General features: G+C 42.1%; 2 protein-coding genes across 4 annotated transcripts; both read right to left on the bottom strand.

Annotated features, from left to right (window-relative positions):
* Positions 1–8,193: 8,193 nt before the first annotated feature.
* LOC112568903 lies at positions 8,194–16,001 on the bottom strand. Of its 2 annotated transcripts, none has more exons than XM_025246459.1 (2): positions 15,379–16,001; positions 8,194–10,400 (listed from the first exon to the last, which is right to left on the bottom strand). In XM_025246459.1, the coding sequence occupies exon 2, from the start codon at positions 10,307–10,309 to the stop codon at positions 8,942–8,944; it is 1,368 nt and encodes a 455-aa protein (XP_025102244.1). In that variant the 5' UTR covers positions 10,310–10,400; positions 15,379–16,001; the 3' UTR covers positions 8,194–8,941. The 2 variants fall into 2 exon arrangements, with proteins under 2 accessions (XP_025102244.1, XP_025102238.1); XM_025246453.1 differs by having other exon boundaries at positions 15,490–16,001.
* A 612-nt stretch (positions 16,002–16,613) lies between these two features.
* LOC112570164 lies at positions 16,614–25,532 on the bottom strand. 2 transcript variants are annotated; one of them, XM_025248466.1, is made up of 6 exons: positions 25,393–25,532; positions 21,840–22,045; positions 19,494–19,670; positions 18,941–19,109; positions 18,564–18,671; positions 16,614–17,860 (listed from the first exon to the last, which is right to left on the bottom strand). In XM_025248466.1, exons 3-6 carry the CDS (start codon positions 19,652–19,654, stop codon positions 17,615–17,617), a joined length of 684 nt encoding a protein of 227 aa, XP_025104251.1. In that variant the 5' UTR covers positions 19,655–19,670; positions 21,840–22,045; positions 25,393–25,532; the 3' UTR covers positions 16,614–17,614. The 2 variants fall into 2 exon arrangements, with proteins under 2 accessions (XP_025104251.1, XP_025104243.1); XM_025248458.1 differs by having other exon boundaries at positions 21,911–22,045.
* Between the last annotated feature and the right edge of the window lie 602 nt (positions 25,533–26,134).

Raw genomic sequence — 26,134 nt, 5'->3', positions numbered from 1 at the left:
ATTCAGTTCAGAAAGACTACAAGTGGCGACAAGCCTGTGAGCATTAATACGATCACTGATCCGCAGCGTTGAACCTCCTGATGATAAAACAGAGCCAAAAAGAAACTCTTCCCAGTGGCTCCACCTCGCGGGGGTATGGGTCGGTTTCCTCCCTCGTCTAAACCCTAACCTCAGCGACCTGTGTATACACCAGAGAAACAGATCCCACCGGCAGATCAATGACACGCGCAAGGATCCTTTACATTTACAGCCCACGTGACCGGCTACGTGGAGCAGACACTCGTTGTGTAGTCTCGATCGAGTTGCTGCGTGTTAAATCCCCGTAATCCACGAGACCACACTCGCGAGTGCGCTGTGAAACCACATTGAGATGTTCTAAGACGATGTCAGAGAGGCTTTGAGATCATGCTAGAGACAGTTTCAGATTATTTTAACTCAGAAATGGCTTGAGCTTACTCACCTACAGTCAGGTCAAACTGGCCTGTATCTTTAAAGTCTTCTTGTCCTACAGGAGAGTGATGAATACCTTCTAGAGTCTATAGACCTTCCTGTCTAACAAAAGACCTCCAGGTGAACCATGGACGTGTATAGGTGGACTGCTGTCTGTCTGCCAAGACCAGCGCTTAGCCTCTTGCAAAGTTCTCCACTGTTAGTCTCGGCGAGCCTAAACAAAGAATGTGAATAAACCGGAAGCTTTGTAGTCTCATGCCTCGTTTTAGTAGTTAACTGGAAAAAAATTGTCTGCCATCAGTCCAGTAATACTAGTTCGTGGGGTGAACTGTGGGGTTATATCTCTCTACCCTCTATGGCATGGTAACCTAAGTGAGTCGTTTCACAGTAAGGTTTTCACTGGAGTCGCTAATGCTTTGTTCTGGCCATGTGACGCACCTGAACGTAACAGATCCTATTTTTAGACAACTTACACAACAGTTTGGCTGTGTACAATACAGTCCATCTCAGAAAGGCAAAATAGGGGTGATACGGGTCCTACGCCATGTGCACGGACCACTCGAGCCGTCACGTTCATCACGACCCTCCAGCCAAGCGCATGTGACGTCATTAAGAGACCTGCCTGCGGTGGCGTCCTTCGTGACGTCTGTAACGACCTGGGGTCACGACAGGTTGTCAATGGTGGCATGACGACAGCTAGCGCAGCCAGCCGACTATCACGAGCAAAGGTAAACAGAGGACAAATCTGACATCATGGGACAGGGCAGCCACGAAAGTTCTCGCAAACGAGGGTAATTACACACAGAGATGAACTTGTCACCCATGGGGACAATACGGAAAGGCGACTTGCACAAAAGGGACTGACAAGACGACTTGGCAGCGAGAAAATGAAGGTGACATCACGGTGACAGCACAACCAGGTGACATAAGCTCTCGCAAGCGAAGCTCGTTCATATCTGCTTGTCGCGAGCTGCCATGGATTCAAAGGACGGAGCGAAAAGTGCAAAAGGAGTACCACCTTCTCTCTCTCCTACCTCACAGCGAACTTTTCGGCAAAGTTTTTTTTTTTTTTTTTTTTGGCCCACGGGCAGCAACCTGAACAACCCTCCTGCCTTCGCTCACCTGTGATGTATCTACCTCTGCAGTAACATTTAAGCTATTAATAACTGTCTACAAGCACGTTGAGCAGATTGGCGGCTTTTTTAACGACCGGCTGTCAAAAGAAAAGCCGTCGGATCCTTCTCTGAAGCAAATGGCCTGTATACAAAAGATCAGCGGTGTGGTAAAGTGGTTGGAACCTGTCGCTCGCGTTCTGCCTCATAGCCGAAGGCTCCTTTTGGTGAGGCACATACACCTTTAACGGCCCATAACGCGGTTGCCGTGCCGACGGTAGCCGCTGACGGGACGACAGTTAACTGCAATGGTGTGGCGCCGCTACAGCAGTCCATTAACCCTGCATTATTACCGCACGGCGCTCTCCTATCACCGACATTAGGTGTTCCGATGAGTAATTACAAAAGCTGGAGCCGAGCTTTGCAAAGCTTATGACTTAGTTCTCGTCTGTCTTGCCTGCCGTACTTTTTTCTGAGATTTTTATTTTTTTTTTGACCAGGTATTGTTAAGTTTGTTTTGCAAACTCGAAAAAAAAACACCCCACGCTATAAACTATATTTGTTGCTGTTTTTTTTACTAACTTTTTAAATACAGGTATATATGTCCTAGCTTCTCTGTGCTGACAGTGCTGTTGGTGTCTATATACTTCACTCCTGGACTTTCAATTTCAATATCACTGGGTTTACCTTTACGCGAAGAGACCTCTCATTCTCTCATGCCCGAGTATTTGCGCATTCGAGAATTAAAGAAATGTAAAAGGAATTAGTGTTTAAAAGTAAACAGTAACTTGATTGGTTGGTTGGATTAGCAGGAATGTGCTTTCGCCTAGAGTGATTTCGCATTATGAAGGAAGAGTCAGAGGAAATCGGAATACTCGGAGAAAAACCCCGATGACCAGCCCTAGATACTAATAGGTGTCACATACAGAGGGTCCCGAGACGAAATCTGAACAAAAGGCCTGTTACTAAATAGATAACCAGCGAGTGTGTTAGCTATTACACTGCCGGACATCCTCAAAGAAAAATTAGTGCAAGCTATTCCAAGATCCATGCAAGTTGTATGAGTTTCCAGGTTTGGCTAATTGTCTATTATATAGGAGCTCATAATTTTTATATAATAACCTCATAATAAAATAATAATACTATTTAAAACAGGTATATAGCGCATTTCTCTTACATGCACTTAAACGAAAAGCAGCACGAGAAACAATTTTCTCAATACAGTGACATAAGGAGGGGAAAGGGAGAGAATGCATGCGAGAAAGGGAGACCACCAACTACGGATGAAATGGCTGAAAGAGGTGGGTCTTAACTCTTTTACAGTTTAGAGTCTCCTTTCTAACCACTTAACAAATGTGATTTTTTTTTTCGACTGTTAACGATCGACAGAGCTATATAAAGTCTCAAGCCGTCCTTAAGACCCTCGAATGTGACTACCGTGCGAATAGCGAAACGAGGAGCACTGGATGTAATTTGCACCTGCAAAATCAATTTTTGAGCTTACTTTTTTTCTTTTAAAGTACAAATGCTTCTCACTTAGGTTGCTGTAATTTGAAGCGATTCCAGCTGCTTTACTGGGGCATCATTCCTGCGGCGGCATGGGGGCCTGTTTGTCGCTCCCAAACCTCTTCGTTGTTGACAATCTTCCTTGTTAGTTATCGTTGATTCGTGCGGCAGCCCCAGGAGGATCTTGACAATGAGGTTTGCTTCCTTCTCGCCTACAAGCAACGAGAATTGCGGACATTGTGTTTGCTCTGAAAAAAAAACTTTCCCGCAGCGGCTCTGCTGCTAGCACTTTCCAGACTCACATTCACCTCCGGGGTGGTCCCCCTCCGGTGGAGTTTCTCATGTCTCAAGAATGCACTAAGAATGGAAGGCATTATAAAGGGGGAAAAGAGAAGAGAAAAAGAAACACACTTGATGTCTAAAACACCTTCTTTCTTGTGGCCTTGTCTCAATTTGTAATATCCAGCGAGGACAACAGAAGAGACAAATATTTGCTTGAATATATGTCCATGAACGATGATTATACTCATAAATATGATAATAATAAGAACAAGAAGTCTATAGAACCCGCGTAAAAATGTTAAGGACTCAGGAGAATTCTTAATCAATTTTTATCTCAGAAACAAAGAGGCGATGCATTTGAAGTCACCAGTCACAATTTTATAAGGCTAAAATTCCTCTTTATTTTTGTCTCTCAAATGGTTTTACCCGCCTGCCCACTCTCACCACAGCCTTCTTTTTTTTTTTTTTTTTGATGTTGAGACATTGTTGAACTCTTCTTCGTGTTTTGCTCACCCTGAGGGGAATAGGGGAAAGTGAAGCTGAGAATGAGAAAAACAGAGAGACGGCCACAGACGTGGCCAATGTCGTTACTTCCTGCGCAACACCATGACCATAAAAAATAAAAAAAAACATACTTTCTCCCAAAAAATGTTAATGCAAAAAACCAGTTTTTATTTCGGAAGTCGCTCTTTTCAATGCAATGCACTGGTCTTTTTTGTGGGTCTCTGTGCATACCCGCTGTTTTACACCTGTTGCATTGTCTGCTCAGGTTCGCAGCATTTTCACTGCTGCCCACGCTCATGCAGGACTCACACCAGTAAATCTTTGGTGCTTCTCGCTAGACAGTTTTCTTGTTTGTTTTCGTAAACAACTTCACGGGATTTTCTTCATTAATATAGTTTATAACTTTCTTAAACTACTTGATCATAATAATGACTTGTGTAGAGGAACTCCGATCTCTAATAATTTCTTTAGTTCAGTAACGATTTCAGTAGGTGGTTGGTTCACCGTGGTTAAGAACTGTGAGTGGTTCATTGTGTTCAGGCGGAGTCGAACTCTTTTCTTCCGACGCTTTTAACTTTCCTAATAAATCATGTTGCTACCTACCTTCTATTTAAAAGTCTTGAGCCCTAACTCAACTTTTCACATTTCACTTGCATCAAATTACAGGAGGCCGTAGATCATCCGAGGCTTTAAGAAAGGGTTTGGCGTTAGGCCAGTATAATGGACTCGGAGTTTCAAAATAACTTAATAACGCATCCTTCTAGCTGGCTATGTCTTGTTAGTTTTCCTTTTTATTTATTGTATGTGTGTAAGAGAGAGATCCGTCAAATAGAATGGCTTCGATCTCAAAAGCCTGTCAAAAGAGCAACACTCAAATTGTTTAATAAATAAACATAAAGAGTGCTGTTTAAAAAAAAACAAAAAAACATGTGGCTTCTAATGCCTCCGTTATCTGTAAAATTTTTGGATGCATGATCACGTCAACACAAAGACCTTTTCTTCTACAAGTCATATTCAACAAACGCAATGATGATGAATGTGATAAGGATGACAGTGACAGACAAAACAAACAAACAAAAAACGCACACTGCAAAATGTAATACTTCACTTTAACTTTAATAACAATTAAAACCACGGCCATGCGTAACGGCAGCTTAGGAACACAGAAAATGTTGCCAGAATCACAAAACAGCCTACTCGCACTTCTTAACAATTCAGACTTGAGCATAAGTCAACAAGTTCTACATCGACCACCTCCTATTCCACCAACCCACCTAAAAAAAATGCAACCCCCGCCCCAACAAAATTGTACAACGGGATAAGCACTGGAAAGCGTTGTAGAGTGATAAAAGTCTTGTACTCGAGGAGAACATCTCACACGTCCCCACCCGGCAGCCTGAAAGGAAAATAAGGCATAGTCCGTCCAGACTGACAAACGCAATTATTTTCGATCTGTATCGCGAAACAGGTAGGCTAAAGCTTCGGGCACACGAGAAAGACAAAATGCTTGTTTTTCACACGGTATGTCACGGCGACATCGCTTCGAAAGTTTATCGTAGATTTTTTTTTTAATGATGAATATACTGTTTACTGAAGAATATCTGCGTGTCCCGCACCATCGGCGTGTAAAAGAAAGAAAATCATACTCCTATGAGTCTGTCATTAATTAAAGTTATGTATTAACATATGGGATGATTTGATCACTAAAAATGTGTGGTGAATTTACAGATTAATCATACCCTGGTCTACAAATACAACCACAAAAAAGATACATTAACCCGCAATTAGATGGTCAGGCTTTTTTTTTTTTAAGAAGTGTTGAAAAAATGCAGCATACAGATAGAAATGGGACATTGGACTGAAACGTTAGTGCCCTCAGTGATAAGACCACCAAGGCTTCTCACTTCTACACGCTACCTTCTTTTTTCAACCCTGAGTCTCACCCGCTCCCATCCTGTTTCATTGCCTATATTATATGATGCAAGCATGAGCATTTCAGCATCCATAAACTCCACCAAAGTAATTAATAAGGAGACTCTGCTGTCACGCACAGTTTCCAGAAAAAAAAGCTTACTTAAAAGTTCGCTCGTGTGACTAGCAATCCCCCAAAATCGGTTTGTCAACAACTGAGAAGCTGTTTCCTCAAACTTAAAAAAAGAAAAATGTTTTTGGATTGTCGTGTGCCCGAAGCTTAATTAAGCGTCAAAGCAACAATTTCGATCCGCATCGCGAAGCACGCAGGCCAATAGCTGAAAGCAAATCGTCTATCATCGACACGAGGCCAGTAGAGCGTACAGAGTGTAGACAGTGGAGTACGTGTAGACAGTGGAGTAGGTAGTCGAGTACACGTAGACAGCAAAGCGCCAGGCAACCGCTGCGGGCAAGGGCAGGTAATATTGCGGCCTCAACTATCTGCACGAAAACCTTGCTAGCATGCTCTGTCGGTGGGGTATGGGGGGAATAGAGAGAGAGAAGGGGGATGAGAGACAGGCGATGGAGATCGGTGCGCTCCTTATCCTTTACCCCATGGATGGGGAGACCTGGTGGTAGCGGTATTCTAATAATCTCCCATATCACGAGAGGGTGCATGTAGTTTTTGCGCAGGTAAAAATTTCATTCCAGGCAAAAGGAAATATTTCTGAGACTGTCTTGTAACGCGTGTCCTAATTAACAAAGTACACAGCCGGTGAACCCGCACTATCTTCAGCTGTTCTAGAAAGAAAGTGGTGTGTGTGAGAGAGATTGAGAGAGAAAAAGATAGTGACGGGAGGGGAGGAAGAGTTCTTCAGATCACGCACAGAATTATGATGCATGCGTACCGCTACACAACGGTACCAGGGATGGTATAGGGGGTAGGGACCCCACCGTAAAAAATGAGGGGTCGGGGCGTTAAACGTCTTTGCGCCTACCAGGACCTGAATTTTCAGACTAAAATCTGGGCGCAGCGCTGCCAAGTTATCCCTCGTTCTGCCCCTCCCCTCACTAGTTCCCATTACATGTATATCATTGTGTTATCGGGTGTCTCGCTTTATCACACGCTCTTATGAAGACGTTGTCAAATCTGTGTGTGCGTGTGTTTGCGCACGTTCACGCTTTTTATTCATTTATTTCACACCAAATATAACGGGCCTCATAGCCGGTGGCGCAATGAACTGCTTCACCATGTCAAGCGCATATGGCATCGAAGCCTATCTCATCTTCTATGGTAAACTTTAGATTTGTATGCTCCAAACTGCTGCATAAAACGCCTTTCACTACATTCATACGACCCCACCCCACACCATCTCCCTCCAAAAAAACGATAAAACGTTTGCACCAAAGCTCGGAGAAGAGTAGCAATGAGGTGTTAAATCCACCAACCGTCTGTACGTCACGCATTCACTTCGCTGCACACCAGCGTCACGTGGCACGATGCGTGAGTGATTATGTGCGTGCGCGCACACACACGCACAGGTCGATGATGCTCATAACCAGCACGACATCCCAATCACCTCGCGAAGGGCGTTACCAATTAAAAGCCAACAGAAAGCAGGTGGGCGGAGATGACAGCCGCACAGAGAATGATGGTCGAGGAACCCGGATAACCGATCACGCAAGGGAGGCGGCGAGTTGTGCCTCAAACTCGCCCCCCCCCCCCCCCCTTACTAACCTGCATCCTACCCCCCAAACAATGATGGCTGGCAGAAGCTAGAGACCTGTCACAGACCAGCAGCGGCTGCAGGATGGGATTGATCAGCAGCAATCGCGTGTCGTTTTTATTTGGCATATTAAAGCCGCCGGCGCCTGCCTGACGACTGCAGTAAAGCTTTTATCAGTGCTGCGGAACTGAGGGATCGCCATCTTGACACAGGCGGGGCTGTACGAGGTTTGCAGATAACCACTGAAGCATTTATTCAATCTCTAATCTGCGTCACTAGTTCAAGCTATAAGAGTTATATCTCTAGTTCTGATATCTCACCCCTATTAGCCCAGCTTGTGTGTGTTCGCTCAGCGTCCGGTAGAGTTGCGCAGCTATCGAAAAACACAATTGTCAGAAGTTAAAAAAAAAAAAAGAGATTATGACCGAAGACGTGTTTCCATAAGGGACGGCAGTTCAGCGAATAGTCACACTGGCAGATGCAGGCCGTTCATAACTGTTTACTCCAATCCTAACAGAGTAACAAGGAGCTCTTGTCACTGTCCTGCTGAATTCGTATTTTCATGTTAGGAGACAGATACTAAAATAAGTGTATTTCACTGTCTCAGCTGTTAAAATAAGTTTATCTTAGTCACATTGTGTCGATACTTTTCACTTTAAATGACTTAAAATTAAGAGTTTGTGTCAGATACAATGTCCGTCGGCATAGTAAACTAGATTTTATTGACTATACAACATAAGCGTTCAGAAAGGCGTTTTAGTGCTGAGTCATACGACATCACCGTAGTTCCTAATTAAATTCTCTAAACTTCTGATTTCAACTTGTTACCAAGCAGCTGTCCAGAAAATTAGAAAAAAGTCTTTCTGGCCCACGTATCGCTTTCCACGCACACAAAAATCAGTTCTCTCTTTCCTATTTGGCATTTTCCCTTCTTAATACAACATCGCTATCTTTTATTAAGTTCTTTCTAAGTGATCCCATTATTGAGAAAGACGGTCTTGAGATAACGAAAGCTTAACATTTATATCAATATATAATCATATGCATTCTTAACACTACTGCACCTCCCGCGTAATAGGTGCATCTAGCAAAATCTTCGGCTGTAATAAAGGTGAAAGCCACTGGAAAAAACAAAAACTAGTACAAAGTAAGCTTGTCAAGAGAAACTAGTGATTTTATGGCTTTAAAAAAAATCCGTATCTGTTTAAGCGCGAGAGCTATGCGTGGCAAGGCCCACATGAAGTACTAAACTGCTGTCTACTCGACTTGGCCAAGAGAAAGACGAACCATGCAACACTTTCTAAGCACCGCTATGCATTCTTAATAACGTCGCTAGTGTGCTGGTTCTCGTACACCAGTGAAAATAGTTTCATCCACAATAATAGCAGCTCATCACATGAAACTTCTGACTCCACGCACACACGCTCACACACACGTATAGAGTCGCTTTTACACTTGAGAATGCCTAGACCGGGTCAAAACAACGGGTAACTCAGATTCCAGCGAGAACGCCGACTCAGGAAACGCCATGTGTTCTGGGTAGCAGTCCGTTGTGGGTGCTGCCACTGCCATCTGCATGGAGGCTCGCCGCAGGGGCTGTCCCCCGCCGATGCGAGGAGTGAACTGCACCCCGACAAAATCCTCTTTGGCCTCGGCTAGGTCCTTAAAACAGTGGTACTTCATGGCGTTCAGCATTAGCTCCTGAATGTAGGGAAAGTTCTTAAAGCTGCCGTTTTTGTGCAGGTGGTACAGCAGGCGGCGGTTCAGGCAGGGGTAACGGATGTTGGCCAAGATGCTTTCGATCTGCTTCTTGTCCGACAGGTTGTTCTGCTTCATGTAGTCGGTGGCCGAGACCAGGATGAGATTCTCTTCTACGCTGCACTGGTCGCTGGAGATGAGCTCACATACCGTCTGCACCCGGCATCTGGTCCAACGTGGCAACCTTACCAGCTGCCGAAACTGGCAGCACAACACCCGGAAACACGTCTGACCGACGTCCCCAGCAAACACGTCGTCCTCGTAAAGATCACAGATCACTTCCAGTGGGAACCCCGAGCCGGTGTACGGCGGGCAGTTCAGGTTGGCGGTGGTAGGGGCTGAAGAAGGTGAATGACTGTGGTGCAGGCTGTGATGATGAGGATGGTGGTGGCTGTAGCTATAGCTGAAGTTGTGTTGGTGGTGTCCATGCGGGTGCATGGGACGTGGGTCGGAATGGTGGGGACCGGAGCACGACTTGGCTAGCACCTGCAGGATATAGGTCTCGCAGTGAGCCAACAGCGGCCTGACATTGTACTTGTGGGCTAGCCGAAACAGCGGCAGGACGTAGTCTTGATGCAGCCACACGGCTCCGCTGTACAGGAAGTACAGGAAGCGAGAGAAGACCTGGCTGCACTCCGGGTCCTCTGTCACGCGCAACACCGGCACGAAGCGGCTCCCCACTGACGTCACGCCTCCCTCCTCCTCATCGTCCTCGTGCTGCTTCTCCACCAGCCCCGCCAGCAGCCGAGCCATGACGTCACTCTTCATCTCCAGGATGACGCGGTGTGCGTGGAACACGAACTGGTCGCCATTCACTCTGACGATGACGTCACTGTGGTTCTCTACGTCGAAAAGTGATTCGAACGTCTGCTCGGTCTTAACGCGTTTGCCGGAAGGGTCGTGGGGGTGGTGCTGCTGCTGCAGGGAAGGGGGTGGCCCCAGGCCGTTGCCGTTGCCGGAGGTTGCGGTGGCGTCGATGCCAGCGGGGGCCTCGCTGCTGGTGCTGGGCGGCTGACTGGGAGGTGGGTACAAGGCGGGAGGGGCACTGAATCGCTTCATCTCCCTGCGCAAGGGACATGATAAAAGTCTCCCAAAACAACGGCAGCTGCTGTCAGAGGCCAAGGCTCGCACACCTGGTAATCCGAACTACCTGCAAAATAATAATAAAGAAAAAGTTAAATAAGAAATGAAATTTCACAATCGCTATCACGATAACTTCTTAACCGATGAGTAGGTATCAAATATCAATGTGCATGTATACACTGTATGGTCAGTGAAAACCGCACGTAGATCAAGATATGAGCAGGGCTATGAAACACATCAAAAGAAACGAGAACTGCGATTAAATATACTTTTTAAATATTACAAGACAGCAAATCGCTCGCGCGTGCGTACGTGTTATATTTTCAAGCAATACATTATCTTATGCTTATACAAACTTGTATCAATATATAACTTCAGCATGTCTCTTGCACGACTTCACATGATTTCATCAACGAGTATAAATCCATCATTACACATTAGTTTTGAAACATATTTAAAATGAGTCCATACGTATCGAAACCCCCGTTTGCTCTGCAAGATATATAAACACATATGTGGACATCAAATGACATTTAAACACTTTCGCCATCTCCATGTTACGAGTACGAATATTCAGATGCGAACATATGTTTGCCATCTCCATCCACACCGAGTTACAAGCGCGGACACCGACACATCCCCACTCCCAGAGACCCACGTTCCCGCGGACCGTGTGAGTGCGCAGGCTCTCCCTCCAAAACGGAAATGCGTTCGTTTACAAGACAAAACACCGGCAACCAATCTCAGCGGCCCTTTGGCTCTTAGAGCCAGAGAGGTTCCCGGGGGTAAAAATGTAAAATTAAGATTGTCTATAAACGACAGCACGTGCAGTGAGGGTAGACTTCTGCACTCAACGAAACAAGAACACAGAGAAAGGTTAGCTGAAAGGGGAGTGAATGTGAAGTTGGATATTACCATCCTCGATCTCTTCAATATTTAAATTAAAAGCAGCAAGTTCGTATGTGAACTATTTCTAGTTATATACGTGTATGTGCGCACAACTGTCTACGCATCATTAAAGGCATCCCAACGCATTTTAAACTGTACATTGACGAGGAGATGCAAACATATTCTGCTTCCGTTATTAAACAAGCACGAAGAACCTCGGCACTGCCGCTTCTTTTGAATCCGCAGCTTACCAACAGCAAACACATTTCTCTTAATCTGGCCCTTCTGATGATTCATCGGTTCATTTCAGAAAGCCAGACCGCAGATATCACGCACTCATTCATTTCTGTGTCACCGCCTCGACTACAAGTCCAACATCAAAACTCGGCGTAGTCTACATGGCGAGCCCATTCATCAACATCAGCCATTCCTTGTCAGCATTATTTAGGCAGTAGACTCTTCCTCCGTCCTCCCCTCCCCCAACACGCGTCTGCTTAAGGACGCAGCCTATGGCCACATCCAGATCTGTATCCTAACCATCGGGACTCCAACCTGTCTGGCATATTTGCACTGGTTATGTAAATGAAATCTTTGAATGTTCCGGCGCCGTGTGACCACACACACACACAAATGCTGCTCGGAAAAGGTTAATACAACGATTATGTTGTTAAAGTCGCCACAGAACACTACGATTACCATCAAAAGCCTTCACTTTTCGCGGGACTGGACATCCAGGACCGGAAGTTATCGTTTAATTTTTATGGTCCCAGAATGTTCTGCATTAAAGAAGATAAATTTTGCTGTCCAGGTTAAGTGGCAGGTAACGCTGCCAAGCAATTAGGAAAACTTCATTCTGAAGCACTCCAGGACACAGCAGCGCGATAAGGCCGTCATTTTCAAACGGAGCGGCACCTCTGCTAACTTTATCTGCTCTGGAAATTGCTGTCATGACATTTAGACTTTTACAAGAGCACTAGTATCAGCTCGTGCTGGGTCATCTGAGGAGCAAGTACACAGCTGGTGTCACGACCTTTTTCCACAATCGTTCTTGTTAATAAGGATGACCGCTGTCTTCGTTACTGCTACCATCCTGTCAAAATGAAATACGAAATGCAATTTTTTAATTATTATTTGATCGGGTCAAGAGTTAAATGGATAAAGCAATGCAAAATGAGAATCTACCAAGCTGAACTTTGCAGGTTCAACTTGAGTGTGCTAAGTACACAAAATCAGTTCACTTCCCTTAAAACTTTTACATCATCATCAACATCATTTTTATTATCATTCCCTTTTTTTTATCCACGCAAACCATTATACCGCAGTCATTCAAAATGAAGGGGCAAGTTTCTCTATAATAGTTTATACCAGCACTGCAACCACTCAGCGTTCATGTAGTCACTCATGTTTTGGCGATCGCGTTTGCCAGACCTCGGCACATGGCCTCTCCTTTCCTTCGATAAGCAGCCGACACATCTTTCATGTGAGCTAACCACGCGTACACACGAAAAGCCTACCTCTGCGCCAGGGAGTTCATCTGTGCAGGTGCCGACTCCAGTGAAGTGACGTATTTTGCTCCTCGTTTTTAAAGAGCAAGCTGAATGCTAATTTCTGGCGATAAACCACTGCAATTCTGTCACCCACGCGCTGTCTATCCCACCCCCCCCCTACCCCTGCTGCATCGGAGGGTCTTGCTTCTTTGCGAGGACAAAACACACCTGAACTCTTTCTGTATTGAAGCTAGCGCCCGTACAAGCTCTGTAACTGGAATCGCTTGAATGAACTGACTGTTCACCTAGGTTTCAGCAGTTTGTGTGTGATGTTGTAAGGCAGATAGAAGGATATAATAAATAATAATTAGATTTTTATGTGATGTTGCAAGACTGAGAGAAGGATATGATAATGATTAGAATTGTTATAGCACACTTGAAAGTACACAATAAGAAAACAAAGCAAAACAAAAAAAAAAAAAAAAAAAACGATCACAGACTCGTAATTAATTGAATACACATACTTAGACCGAAGTATATCAACAGCAAATATTAAAAATACACAACACACCATCAAAAGCAGCAAGGTCCTGCAGTCAGGACGAAAAGGAGAAAGGTTAAAATGTGAACACTTCGTTGGAAGTTTTGTTTTCAATAAGCATCTTGGGGAAACAGTTGATTATAGAATAGAGCATAATACAGGCACCGAAGATTTTGTGAACACTAGTTGTCTGGAGCACGATGTTGAATGACAAAAACCCAGTTCAGTCATTGTTCATAGCTCCGAAACGTAATCTGCAGAAAATGTCCACGTTACCACATGGTTCGTGGATCAGAAAAGACTGCATGGTCCGTTGAGCAGAACAAATCACGTTTGCACTGAACTTGAAACGATGAATCCCGCAAAACGAAAAACTGCAGACAAGATGGCCAAACGAAAAACGGGCTGCAGAGACCGTTTGTGGACGATGTCTCTATGTAGAAATGACTTGGCACAGGCATCAAAGAACAATCCAGAAAAGAGGGAAATGCAGCAATAAAAGCACAGATCAACAGAAGACAGTAAAAGTCAACATAAACCCTTAGACGAGACAAAAATGATACTGATAGCCAGCGGTCCCGAAGGCACAGGCGGAGACATCACTCATTACCATTATAATGTGAACGGGCGAATTTAGAAAGGGACTGCTCTTGCGGCATTACTCCCGTGCTGTGTACAGAAAGTATTTGACCTGCAAGTGATCAGTTTTGCAGGAGCTTAGCTGCCCACATCTATAGTTATGATCAGTCTGGCAACCGCCTAGCCAATGATGAAGGAAGGTAGAACTTGGCTGGTTTTCTGACAAGCACAAACAAGAAATACCTCGGTAGCTAAATGACTCATGTGAATGACTAAAGAACTAGACCAGAGCCCAGCATCCTGAAAAAATTAACAACTAATTTATAAATTGGTGTAATGAGGGAGGGGATGATCAACACAGCTCTCGCTGAACATGGTCATTGTCACTACTGCTATAATTTGGAGACAATAATATACACAAAGATGAAGATACCATACAACTGTTGGTTATGTTCTTATGAAAATGATTATATGAAAAGTACAGAGAAAGACCCTTTAGTTATTTATGTTTTGATTAGTAACAATTTGCTGGTATGTAGTAAGTACCAGACAGCCAACAGTTACCAGATACAATACTCTGACACCGACACAGAATGCTTTAAAATAAATGAGATTAAAATGGAAGCAGCCAAGAAATCCACCATCCATCTCACTAAAAGGGCTCTGATATCACGATACTTTAAAAAAACATAAAATGCATTTAAACTACCTTCTTTTAGTTTTCCAGAAATTTAAAAAAGAGTAGTTGTAGATCTTAACCATTTTTTTTTATATCTAGATTAAAATAAAAAATAACTTTTTACATTAATGAATGTATGATTTGGTGAACATAAATTTTTCTCTTTACATGTGGATATCAGGACATGCATGATTATGTGTCTGCAGAGTTGCATGTCTACACAAGTACTTACAGATATATATATAATATGAATGAGTAGCAATCTACGTTAAATTATGTATTTAGCATATAGCATCAGAACAAACACAAACTACACAAAATAATAAATATTCAAAGCAATTATAAAACAAAGCATGTAACATATCCTGAAAAGAATATGAAAGGAAATATCACTTAAACACTACCCTTACTGGATATACTGCCTATATCAACACAATCTCAGTATTTCAGGAATACAGGATTTTTGTACATCTCCTAGTTATGATATATTAATTTGATATTAAATCAGAAGATAACTTGAATCAGAAGATTAGATCTTAAAACTCAGAGGCCTTCTATTAAACTGTCCTCACTTGCTTCTATTCCAGAGAGTGTTAATAACACTTACTACTTTGCTCACAACAGATTGCAGCGATTTGGCACATTCAAATCACATAGTTTTATCCAGGATTGTATATGAATGATCAAGTTACACATGATAACAGCACATCAGTAACATTATGATTCATGGATCCATAATGCACATTCTTGTATAATTCTATTTTCTCACAAAGACTGGTAAATAATTCCGCCTGAGGAAACAAATCAACAGTTAAAAGAAATGAAAATCTTTCTTATTTATCCTGCATAACGGGATAAAAATAATAGATACTTGTGAATGTCATTCGGCGTGGACGAGTCACCTCAGTGTTGTATGGCGCAGAAGTTGACTACTACCTGCTGGCTTGGTAAACACTCGGGGGAATTAGCATGCCTTGCCTACCTGCTGCGGTTAATGCTGACAGCCAACCATCGGAGCATGAGCACCGCTGAAAGATCGCGAGCAACCCTTGCAGTGGATTCAGTGGTTGTAGTTTGCTTTGGCGAGCTGAGAGTAGTGCCTCTTGATTCGCTTCACAAAGCTCGCCATGCACAAGGGATCTGCAGAAAGGGTTGAATACGTTCAAGTCTATGAAGCACAGGCAGTACTTGAACGAAGGCGGAGAGGTTAAAAAGTTTCAAGTGGGACACCCTTGCAATCCCACCTCTCCAGTCTCAGCTAGCCAGCTCGTCTGCCTCTTGTCGCCACTCAGGCGGCTTGGCGCGAGAGCTCGATCTCGCAAGGGCTCGCTCGCGCACACAACAGCCCTTTCGTGGCTAGCATCGTTGCTAAATAACCAAGCCTCGTGGACACATGACAAACAGTCGCTCCTGAACATAACCGCTCGCACACTCGGCTTCTCACGACGAAAGTCAAACTGTCGTTCACGTTATAAATTGTAGTGACCTCTCGAGGCCATGTATCAAACAAGGGGCAAATAACTCAAGAGATGAGAAAAGCGCATCAGACCAGACTTCCTTCCCTTGGTCTTCTTCCTTTAACTTTGTATGGTTATTTTCTCGTAAAATTATTTTGAAGACAGATTTTTTTTCCTTTATAAACATTTTTAAAAGCTTTTTTTAAAAATGTCATTTTATAGCATCGCTCACTGTCAGTGACGACGATCTATTGTTTTCTAGTACGGCGAATTATTTCGATACTAGACAGCACAAACATAATACGATAAGAATTTCACAATGCAGAAAAAAGTACAAAAATACGACCGAAATAAACTTGTAATTTAAATTTCGAGCACTTTTAAAAAGAAGTTTTAACAGTCGCATAAGAGACGATTATCTTTTTAATGTCATTTTTATTATAAGCAACTGCATGTGTCTTTAGCGGGTAATTTATAATTGTGACGATTATTACTGCTACTCATTCATTTTTTAATTCTTCCTTTCTTCTAATAATCTTTTTTCGGTCATTTTCACTTCTAATTTTATAAGTTGTTGTATATATACGAAATTAACATAAAAAAATACCTGACAGACAAAATATCCCATGCATTGAATAAAAGCAACAGCTCATGGATCATGAAAGTTTAATGAAACAGCGATAATAATTTCAGTAATAGTGTGTACATTTTATTTAATTGTTATGCACACATGATTGGTTTTAGTAATTAATCCAATTTTTCAATGTTATCCGATTATACGTTTCTCCACAAAAATGTTTTGTGAAATAAAATTTTTAATGTTAGTGTAATTTTAAAGCAAATTAACTTTCCTACAGAAAGATAATTAAATCAGTTGAATAGTTCTTGTTATTTATACTATTAGAAAAAGGTTGCTTATGAACTGTGGGATACGTTCAAGAGATTGTCATACTTCAGTGCACGAAGATATCGGTGATTACATGTGTCTACTGCCTCCATTGTGTTGTAAAAGAAAAAGTTGGAAATCAAGCAATTGAAAATACCATGCAATGACAAGGAGCCCAAACGGTGTTGAAAGACTGAAAACAATTTCCTTCTCTCAATTATGATATCATCTATTAAAAAAAAACACGCACACAAAAAACAAAGGGAAAAGAAAATAACAGAAGAAAAACCGACCAACCAAACGACCGACAGAGATAAAGTAACAGAAACAGACAGACAAACAAACTCCGCTGATGAGAAGGGTATTCCATTCTTAACCAGCGACATGCTATCACATGATCATCTTTATTTACAAAATAGCAGTAAGAGAAGACAGCTCTCAGGATTCCACCCTCGCTCGCTCTCTCGTCTGTGTATGTTAGTGCACGTTACTACTAACACAAAATATATAATGTGAGGAGGTTAAGTGGAGGTGGCGGGGGTGGTGGTGGGGGTCAGAAAAATGGAGAATATAACTGTAAAGAGTAAGAAAACTGAAAAAAGATAAAATAAGGTCTCTCCTATGCGTTCGCCATGCTAAATGTTAAACGGTTGTTCCCCCTACATTAGCAAAAGTCTCCGAATAATGCTCGTGCACACCCCGATACAGCGGTTTTCGAAATGTTATTGTTGACACAACTGTCTCCTGTGCGTTGCAACCTTTCTTTACACGTTTGACCCCTGACCGTTTGTCGCGGCACACAGTAGGTGCTGCACTCCTACACTCTGCGCATCTGTCGACGACAATGACGGCGAGGATGGTTGATCTCTTCCTGCATAAACCAGTTTTGCTGTGTGCTGCAGACATTCTTCATGTTGGCCCAGCCACTGGCGCGCCAAGCTGCAGGCATGCCGTAGCGACTTCACTTGCTCACCCAGCCAGGCATTGTGTCGCTCCAGGGACGCCAGTCGCTGCAACAGCACAGTGGTCACAAAACGTGAAAAAAACAAAAAATACAAACAAACAAGAAAACCCGTAAACAAAACCGTAGATTAATAAAAGAAACAGTGAATCTAAAAGTCCCAACAACAAGTTGTCTTATCTGTTAAAAAAAGAAATTATTTCTGGGATTATCTTTCTTTCAAGGTATCAGCCCAACGGGTAACACAAAGAACTACTTGTGTAGATTTTTTTCTGCTGAAAGAACGTTTAGGTAAGATGTGAATCAAGCTGAAAAAGACAGAACCGGGTTTTCGGTTGTTGTTGTTGTTTTTTTTTTTTTTGTTTTTTTGTTTTTGTTTTTTTTTCTCTCAGCGGTCTCTCTTACTTATCCACTCATCACCATTGGCCGATAAGATACATGAACTGTTTCAATAGGTTTAGGGGGAGACTCGACCTTAATAACCATCCTCCAAATTCCTTACTATAAGGTCTTGCAGTTGAAATGCCAATGGTATATGTTGATGTAAGCTTAAGAATGAATATGATAATGCAATATGTTGTTTGAAAACACAATTCTCGCTTTGCGTTTGCTTTCGAGTGTATTCATGCACGCGCACACATACACAAACTGCAGCCATTCAGTGAAAGTCGCAGCACGTAGGTGAGACAGACAGACAGACAGACAGACAGACAGACAGACAGACAGACAGACAGACATTATACTGTACGCACAGATTTAATGTTTTCTTCAAGAGTTTTCTGTTTCAGTCGCGATTTGTGGGCTGACATTCTGTTCTGCTCCAGTTTTCGGTTTTTCTTCACTATCTCTTCCACTGACATCTGTGGCAATAAGCTTAAGAAATTCATCATTATCATGCACCACCCCTTTCACCATCATCATGCACTACCACCATCACCATAATCATGCACCACCACCACTACCACCACCACCACACCACCACCACCACCACCACCACCACCACACCACCACCACCAAAACCCTTCTTTTTCTTCTCATTTGGTTTGGTCATTTGACCACAAGACTTTCGAACATGGGTTTAAAGGCAAACATGTAGAAAACACGAGAACGTCGACTCAAGTTCTCTAACCGAACTCGATTTTTCGGAAAAATCTGCAGTGATCTCCTCCTGGCCGTGCAGCAGGCGATTCAGCTGGATCTTACAGCGCAGCTCCTCCTTCAGAATGGGAGTCAGTGACTGGCTGGACAGCGCGGTCGCCAGGGCGGACTGCACCTCCTGTGAGATGCCCGCATCCGACCTGCCGGAGCAACACACAGGGCGTTCGACTGATGCCATGATAGACAAAAGAGAATATAAAGAATGCATGGGTTTGTATACACAGCCCGACGAAAGCAGCAGCAGGCAGAAATATTCTTATATGCTCATTTATTTATTTAAGGGTGGCTAGGTGAAATCAAGGTAAGGAATGGGTTGATTTTTTTATGAGACTAAGTAGGTTTATTTAGTGAATTCAAAATCTATACAGTTGTGAATAAGCTGCTGTGATACTTCTCAAAATGTATTATTGTTGCTATAATAATAATAATAATAATAAATAATAATAATAATAATAATAATAATAATAATAATAATAATAATAATAATCATCATCATCATCATCGCCTGAGTTATTTTTCCTAACCCTTTGGAGATAGGATCAGTGCAATCTCCGCAGGACAGTTCAAGATCAAACTCTGGAAACAGCAAATCTGACTCGCTGTCATTATCGCTGTCGCTGTCGCTGTCGCTGTTAAAGATGTAATCGACGACCGGCGAGGAAGGATACTGAAGCACCGGATCCATGGCAGAAACGACGAACCTGGAATCAACCGATCCATAAGACAGACGGTTCAGTTAGGTACGACATACATATCACTCACCTGTTCAGTTAACGTACACTCACACGAACCGTTAACAATGCCCGGAATATGAAGGATAACAGAGATAAGAGTATGGGGAAAATGACAGCCAGGACAGAACAATTACAGTTGGTGTTAATATTCTTATAATCGAGACAGGAAAGCATGTAGTGGGTCCGTTGTACGCAAAGATAGAGACATGACATTCCAGATACTGGGGCCAGAGATCGACAGGGAGTGACGGCTGAACTTCTTCAACTGATAAGTTGGAAAGTCAAAAATCCGAAGTGGGCAGAGCAGAGCTGTCAGGTTGGTAGGATGACACTAGCTCAGATTGGAGCAAGGACATAAACAACACGATAGCAAAGAATGGCGATCTTGAATTCGATTCGAACACGAACTGGCAGCCGGTCAGATCACGCAGTAGTGGTGTGACATGATCGGCCTTCCACTTTGCCGAGTACAATGTGAATAGCATTGTTCTGAGCTCTCTGGAGCTTGTCGAAAGGTGATCAGTGAGATGCTTGAACAAAGAGCTGAGCCTGGACAATACAAATGCCGGCATAAGCTGCTTGGGGAAAGCAACAGCGAAGATATGTCGAATGCGACAGTTCAAGAAAGATAGACATGAGACCGTTTTAACATGATTCTCGAAAGACAATGAAGTGTCGAAAATTACTCCTAGATTTCCGGCAGACTGGGAAAAAGTACTAAGGGATCCAGAGAAATGGAATGGTGTGGACGTAGTATGTTTAAGCATATGTTCAGGGGCTATCGGGTGACCATTTTTCGTCGTTGTGCTTTAATTTGTTCGTCAACTCTGAGGTACTTCGTATTGCACAGCAGCATGTTGAGCTGCGGAAGCAGGGGACACTAACCGACTGGGTGGGAACAGATAGGAGGCGAACCAACCTAGAACTGCGCGGGAGAGGCCAAAGGTTGAACGAATCCTCTGGAAGAGAATGTGGTGGTTCAAAGTGTCAAAAGCAGCCGAAAGATCAAGAGTAGACAGGATTGATATCTGACCATTATCTCAAACAGATAGTAAGTCGTTTGCTACCCGTATCAGAGCGGTCTTCGTCAAGTGGGGGTGTCAGTTACGTGTAGGTTGATGAATCAGTTGCCTCATCTCATGTTCATGTCAAAGTGGGATGAGGATGGGTCATACTGAAAGTTAACAGTTGGTGTTAGCTGATGTATGCCGCTCAAGGAGATTAAACTGGTCGAGGAAGTCGGAACTACAAAGCCCGTTATGTTTTTGCTTGTTTATTTTTATAACTGGGAGGAGGAGGATAGAAGCACTGGAAAGTCACGCACTGTTAATAGTGGTTTACTTTCAATGTACCAACTTCAAAGTCACTGTAAGATTGTAAGACACACTCCTTCAGAGAATCTCTGAATAGGCCAGCAATCCTGTCAGCGCGATACCCTAGGGTAAAACTACAGGATAAATTCTGTTAGATGTTAGATCGGACATGGCAGCCTCATCACCGACAGGATTCAGCCAGGTTAACAGCGATAAACACGAGATCGGCATTGCGTGCATTCATACAGTCAGACCGCAGTTGTCTTCTAATGTAGAGTGATGTCCCTTTGCATGACCGGCTGTTGGGCCGAGCTCCTAGATTTTTGAGGTTGCCTTCGTCGACCTGTTGTGAGTTTCGGGCATATTATTTGACACAGGGTTCAACGATCTGCTTGTCTGCGAAATTTTTGGTTTCAACTACGGGTTTCTATTGTCCCTTCGACTGTCAAGCTCATTTATCTCGCCATAAGTTTCTTCGCGCCATTCGCTGTGAGGTCACACGTACAGTTGTTGCTGTCCGCTGTATCCTCTCTACTTCAATATCATGTGATCTACTGATGATCATTCGCTATTATTTTGTAAAGCGGGTTGAGTCTGCTCTATAGTGGAGAAATGCGCTATATAACTATACTTATCCTTATTATTAACCAAAGCTAGACAAGATGTAAGCGTTATCATTCACATTTAAAAAATATATTCTAACAGCTGACGTCTTAAAAGTTACAGGATCTAATTTTTTTTTTTACATCTTGCATGCCTACTTTACATGTTCTAGAAGTCATTTTTTTATTTCTTTGTGTTTCTTTCCGCCTCCTATCCTTACCTCTCAAACAAACAAAAATATACAAATATGCCACATCATTGCATATGTGTATCCGTATAAGGAATGAGTACCTCAGTGTTGATGACCAATGGCAGGCTGCCTAGACAGCGCAGAAGAGTTCCCAAAGCACAAAAGCATCCAGCACACGAGAACTCCCATCCGGCGCAGTCTGATGCATGTGACCGGAAATTCCCGCTGACATCAACCTAAAAAAAAAGTACAGTTAATTAACTGTTTGGGAGGGGAATAACCTCTTGTCTGTCTGACAAGTAAGCGCAGTAGCTCCATCATGTTGCTATTTTAAACAATGATGAACTCCGCATTAAATTTATAATAATGCACATCATAAATGGCCATGACGACGATAATGATGAAGATTCTGTTTTGTTGTTGTAACATTTGTAATGAAGAAATGCAAAGCAAGGCAGTACAACTAGGCAACTATAGCACTGACGACACCCGAACAAAAAGAGAAAGAATAGAAGATAAGAAAAAGAGTAAGAAAGAAGATCATTGTCATAAGCTATCACTTAATCTGCACCATTAACTAAAGCATATATATATATACAGTATTTAATACATTCATGACAAGATATTTCGACCAAAACCGGAATTCTAATTTTGAGCACTAGTTTTAATGATCCTGTTTTGATGGCATTCGCTAGAGTGTAAGCTGGGTGATACGATATCGAATCTTTAGTTTTGTTTCCTTAAAGAACCACGAACAAAGTTTTGCTCATTAAAAAGTGTGCCGAAATTTTCGGTTGTATGCTTTCAGTTTATGGTTTTATTTTATGAGTATTTCATATTTTATGTATAACATTGTTATACAATATTATTTAACTACTTATCTTTCCACAATGGATATTTTTTCACATTTCGCTGGAAAATGTCAATATGAATTTTCCTTATCAAAAGATCCTTTCCTTTCATAGTTCAGACGACACCTTCTAAGCGTGAACAAATTTAAATTATTTTTCAAAACACTGAAGGAGAGTGGCCCACCCTCACTAAAGTCAGGGGAAAGTTTCTCTTCTTAGACTAAGCGCTCGACATTTGCCGTTTGGAAAATTGTCAGTAACAGCGTGATGGTATTAACTGTTGCTGAATGCAGACAGGATACTATTAAAGAGATTCATATCTTAATAAATGTGTCGCAGGAAACCGCGAGACCCACATGCACACCATCGGTTGCTTTTTTTTTTTTTTTTTTTTTTTTTTTTTAAGAGTTTGATCAGCCTGAAAACTTTGCACTGGACAGAGGTGGAACCATTTGCATGACAATGTCTTTCCAAAGAAACAAACTACCTTGTTCCGGATTAAGTTTAATTTTAATGATCATGATATTCCTACTATCAATAAGCAGTACTTGCTGAGTATGTAATTTCTTTTTATTGCATTCTTTATCAAATTGTGTAAAACATTACTTTTAATTAATTTATGAAAGAGATAACTTTATCGGTTTGTCAATTATATTGTGTTCCACTGTTGTCTTAGAGCACATGTAAATAAGCTCTGTTAGTATGCCCGCTATCGGACTTGGCTAATATGAACGTATATCGGAATGTCAGAAATCCCCCAAAAGAATACCGGTAATAGAACAATAGAAAGACAACATCCCTCAAGGTTAGAGCTCCAAACGAATTTCTTTGAATTTCATTATAAATTTCTGACCATGAACAACCTTTACGTGAGGGATGCTGCTAGTGCGAGTCCTAGTCTCACAAAATGAAACACGAGTGAATGAAAGCTTTCAACACCTATTAGTTTTTATAATGTGATAAATAAATCTTTTAACTATGATATAAAGACATTTGGCACAGCCATTTAAAAAAAAAGTGTGTGTGAGAGAGAGAGAAAGAGAGAGACAGAGAGCAGGGTTAGTTACAGATAATGAGTATTTGCACTTATGTCACTAATGAAAAAGCTTTTAAAAATTGTTTAAAGTTATGACTGTTGTTGACAAATATCTTGATCCACTGCGTACATTGGCGTACAGAGCTGAAAAAAGTGATGAGGAGTGAGGATCGGAGCCAGCAGCTAAGGCCATATCAAGGCAAAGCAGCTTTGTAAACTGGGAAGAAGTGAGGAAGATGTTAAGTAGTTCGTGCTCAACACTCATTATAATCACACGTAGAAAAGTCTAGTTCCAGGCTACTTTTTGCACAATGCAATCTCATTTTTAATTAGAGAGTCTGGTTTTATTCTTGCCTCCCTAAGACACATAAACAGGGTATTGTTGTTACATCTGTTTTAATATCGCAGGATTCAAGGGACCTCGCTGTCCTACTCAATCAGCACATTCCTAGACAGCCACCCCGTCTCCCCACTATAGCTGACCGTATGTGGCAGGTGGATTCCCTCTCGCGGTCTTGCTGTAGAATACGAATTGTCATGTATGGTTATAGTCATTGTCTCTTCCGTATTGTGAACCAATAGGAGATATCTTGTTCTACTCCAGTTGATAATATTTTACATTTAAGACTTCTCGTCACAATTCTGGCTAAGTTTCTGTAAGCATAGAACTCATCTCGCTTTGATTTTTTTCTTATTTAAAAAGGTTCTCCTTTCTCTTTAGCACTCCGTTTTGACTTTACCAACAATGACTTGTATTGTTCTCAATAATGTTCTTTAATGTTATCAGCTTCTGAGATATGTCTGTTATCGGGCTATGCATTTGTTTATCAGTATGTCTTTACATTCTTCTACCTTCAGTAATCTCTCTCTTTCTCTCTCGTATACACTCTTTCTTATTTCCTTTATATGTAAGTATCGCTATACAAATATACGCTTAATTTTTTTTTTTGTTTTACTACTTAGAGGCGAAAGAACTGCTTACTGTTCTAATGATGATGATTGTGTGATGATTGATGATTATTAATGAGGACGATGATGATGGTTGCTGTTACCTCAATAAAAAGTTCGAGTTGAAGATTGTTTTGTTTTTGTCCCTCCCTACATCTCTAGTCTGTGGAAGAGTTGTCTCAGAATATGCGAGGTCATTATGCATGAGTGTGAGTTTACATGTGCATGGTAGGAATGCACGACCGGCGTCAGAGCTGCAGTTTTTCTTTCCTGGTGTTATATTTTTACTCTAAAAATGTCAAAGAGGATGCACTTTAAACCTCAAGCTTTCGTAAAACACAAGATCATGTAGCCAAATGGTGACGGACTGTGCACGCGTATTAATTAAATTATGATGCACAGACACAAACGATGAAGCCAAAACAAAACTTACAATTCTAACTTCATGATTTCTTTCTCATTCGCAACTTGTTTCTTCCTACGTACCATTTTCCTCCGTTCTGTTAAGACTTACTAGTTATTCTCTGTCACAATCAACATCTGTCATGTCTCCTACAAAAAAAATTTCCGATTATTTATTTCTTCGTTCATAAATTTACAACATTCCGCGACTGTAATTCGTAACCTCAAAAATAACCTCTCTTGTCCCTCAGACCACCACCGCTTGCTACCCATCCATCCACCACCTGACAGCAAGGTGCGAGCGCACCTACATACAACAATGTAAGCTTTAGATAAGAGTTCTTACCGTTTCCGAAACAGTAGAATCCGACAGAATCTGAAAGAAGATGTCCCTCTCTACTATCCAGCAAGAATCGGTGCAGAAAAATGTCTTCTATAATAACAATCGAAAAATAGCGAGATGGGATTCCCATGGCATGAAAATAGTCGCACTCACCACGGCTCCGCCTTTGTAAAGATATCGCTATATCATTCTCAATTTTTGCAAAACAGCAAAGTGCACAAATTTCAGCATCATGTAGAAAATAATATTCATTATTCGAAGATCTATGTGCATAATTTTTTTTCATTTCAAGTCAGCAAACAAGTTAGATATAGCCGAGGGCAAATTCATGGCTGTCACTAAAGGAGACTTTGTAAGTGGGCGGACACCGTACAGCAATGTATTAACATTTAGCTTTTCATTTTTATGTTAAAATATCGGTAGTGGCTATAAGGTAACAGCCCACACCTGTGTGTGAGCTTTATTATATTATTCCTTGTTAATTCTTCTCTGTCGCCGACATTTTTAAAACCCGTGTTATGATGCAACACGCGCAGTGTGTATGTACCGGGCTTTATGTGTCATTACATAGGGGATTCCCCTCATGTTGTCGCAGTCTGTGTCGTGTGCATGCGAGACGGCGAAGGTGGCCCTGGCAACAGTGACGTCAAGGTCGGTCAACGGGCTTTCTACCCCGACTTCCGGTTTCATATGACGGGAAATCACCATCTATTCTCCCCATTATTTATTTATATATATTTTTTAA

The sequence above is a fragment of the Pomacea canaliculata genome, linkage group LG1 (assembly GCF_003073045.1).
Source record: "Pomacea canaliculata isolate SZHN2017 linkage group LG1, ASM307304v1, whole genome shotgun sequence".
In the NCBI taxonomy this organism is placed as follows: domain Eukaryota; kingdom Metazoa; phylum Mollusca; class Gastropoda; order Architaenioglossa; family Ampullariidae; genus Pomacea; species Pomacea canaliculata.
The sequence above is the reverse complement of the archived record's forward strand: the minus strand, read 5'-3'. Positions and strand labels throughout refer to the sequence as shown.